The 1,563-nt window shown below is 78.8% G+C and overlaps 1 protein-coding gene across 1 annotated transcript; it reads right to left on the reverse strand.

The window, feature by feature from the left end:
• Positions 1–408: 408 nt before the first annotated feature.
• H696_06352 (hypothetical protein) lies at positions 409–1,059 on the reverse strand (the record flags this gene model as incomplete). The annotated part of the gene is made up of 2 exons (XM_009500094.1): positions 409–725; positions 882–1,059. The coding sequence occupies 2 exons, from the start codon at positions 1,057–1,059 to the stop codon at positions 409–411; spliced, it is 495 nt and encodes a 164-aa protein (XP_009498369.1).
• Positions 1,060–1,563: the final 504 nt, after the last annotated feature.

The following is a 1,563-nucleotide window of genomic DNA, read 5'->3' on the forward strand; positions in this document are numbered from 1 at the left end:
GCCCGCGCGCGGAAATCGCCCGGCTCATGGCCACGCAGGCGCCTCGGCGCGCGGCGTCACCTCCCTGGCGCGGCGGCTCCGTGGCCGGCGGTGGGAGGCCCGGGACAGGGCGAATGCCCCGCGCCCCCTCGGCCGTTGGCGCCTCCAGCGCTGGCCCGAGGCCCGGGCAAGCGGCTGGCCGCCCTTCCCCCGAGGGAGGCAGGGCCACCGAGGCCGAACGAGGGCGCGGGCCCGCCTGGCTACGGTCAGGCCCAAAGCCGCCGGGGATGGGCTGCCCGGATGTGGGCCGGGGAGATCCCCCACCCCGGCTCCACCCCCCCCCCCCCCCCCCCCCCCCCCAAGGTGGCACCCGGTGGCAAAGAAAACAGAAGTGGATCCGGCGGCCAGTTGCGCATATTGCCGAAGGGACTAATCGGGACCGCCGGGACACCGTGGGGGCGCGCGGCGCGCGCCGCCGGCCAGGAGCCGACCGGGCTGGCCGGCGGACCGGGCAAATAACGAGCGGCGCGCGAGGCCGGCGCGCGGCGGAGCCTGGCGCGGCCCGGTCCGGCCGATCGCGCGAGCTCCGGGCCTGCCGCACCATGTCCGGCGCCCCTGGCGCCCGGGCCCGCCCCCTGGCAACTGGCAGATCCGCCGGGGGCCCGGGGGTGGGATGCCCCGCAGGGCGCGGCCATCGCCGCCGGCGAAGGGGCCCACCCCGGCCACCGCCGCCGCCGCCGCCGCCCCTATGGCCGGAGACGGTGCGGAAGGTTGCCCGGCCCCAACTCGCGAGCGCCCCCCACCGGGGGCGGGGGGGCGGGCACACGTCCTGCCACGCATCGGGCGGCCGCCGGCTTGCCCACTGCGCCCGGCCCCCCCCCCCCTCCCCCCGGACCACGCACCGCCGGAGGCACACGCGGCGCGCCTCGTGGTGCGCGGCACGGTCGGCCTCCGGGACCACGAGGAGCGGCGACGCGGCGCACCGCCGGCATCGTCGCGCGGAAGGCGGCCGTCGCGCCCGTGCGTGTGCGCCCGCGCGAAACCAAAGATCCGGGCAGGCGATGGCCACCGCCGGCCCATGGCTCACGCGCTGCCGGAGCTGCAACCGCCCCTCCCCGGGCCCCTTGCCGACCTGGGCCGCTCATCCCACGCACTGACGCGAGCGCATGCGTCCTGGTGCCCCTGTGCTCCTCGCGCCCTGCTCGGCCCCCCATTGCGCTGGCGCCCGCCCTCCCGGCCGGGGGGGGAGGGGGCCCCGGCAAAACACCCGTCCCGGAGCAAGGGCGCTCGACTAAACTGACAGGAGCTGCTGCCCCCCCCCCCCCCCCCCCCCCCCCCCCCCCCCCCCCCCGGCCCATCCCCGGCCCATCCCCACCCCCGGTTCCCCGCGTCCTGCCTGCGGGGCTCGGGCGCCCGAGCCCCGCAGGCCGGCCACCAGCGAAAACGCCAATCGGCCCGGTACCCGGAAGGCCCTCCCCCACGATCGGAAACCGGGGCCAGGTTGCGCAGGGGATTGTGGGCTGACATGTTGGCACGTGACCACCGCCCCAGCGATCGGCGTCTCTCTTGCTGGGCGTGTTCCCC

The sequence above is a fragment of the Fonticula alba genome (genome assembly GCF_000388065.1).
Source record: "Fonticula alba strain ATCC 38817 unplaced genomic scaffold supercont2.140, whole genome shotgun sequence".
Taxonomy (NCBI): Eukaryota; order Rotosphaerida; family Fonticulaceae; genus Fonticula; species Fonticula alba.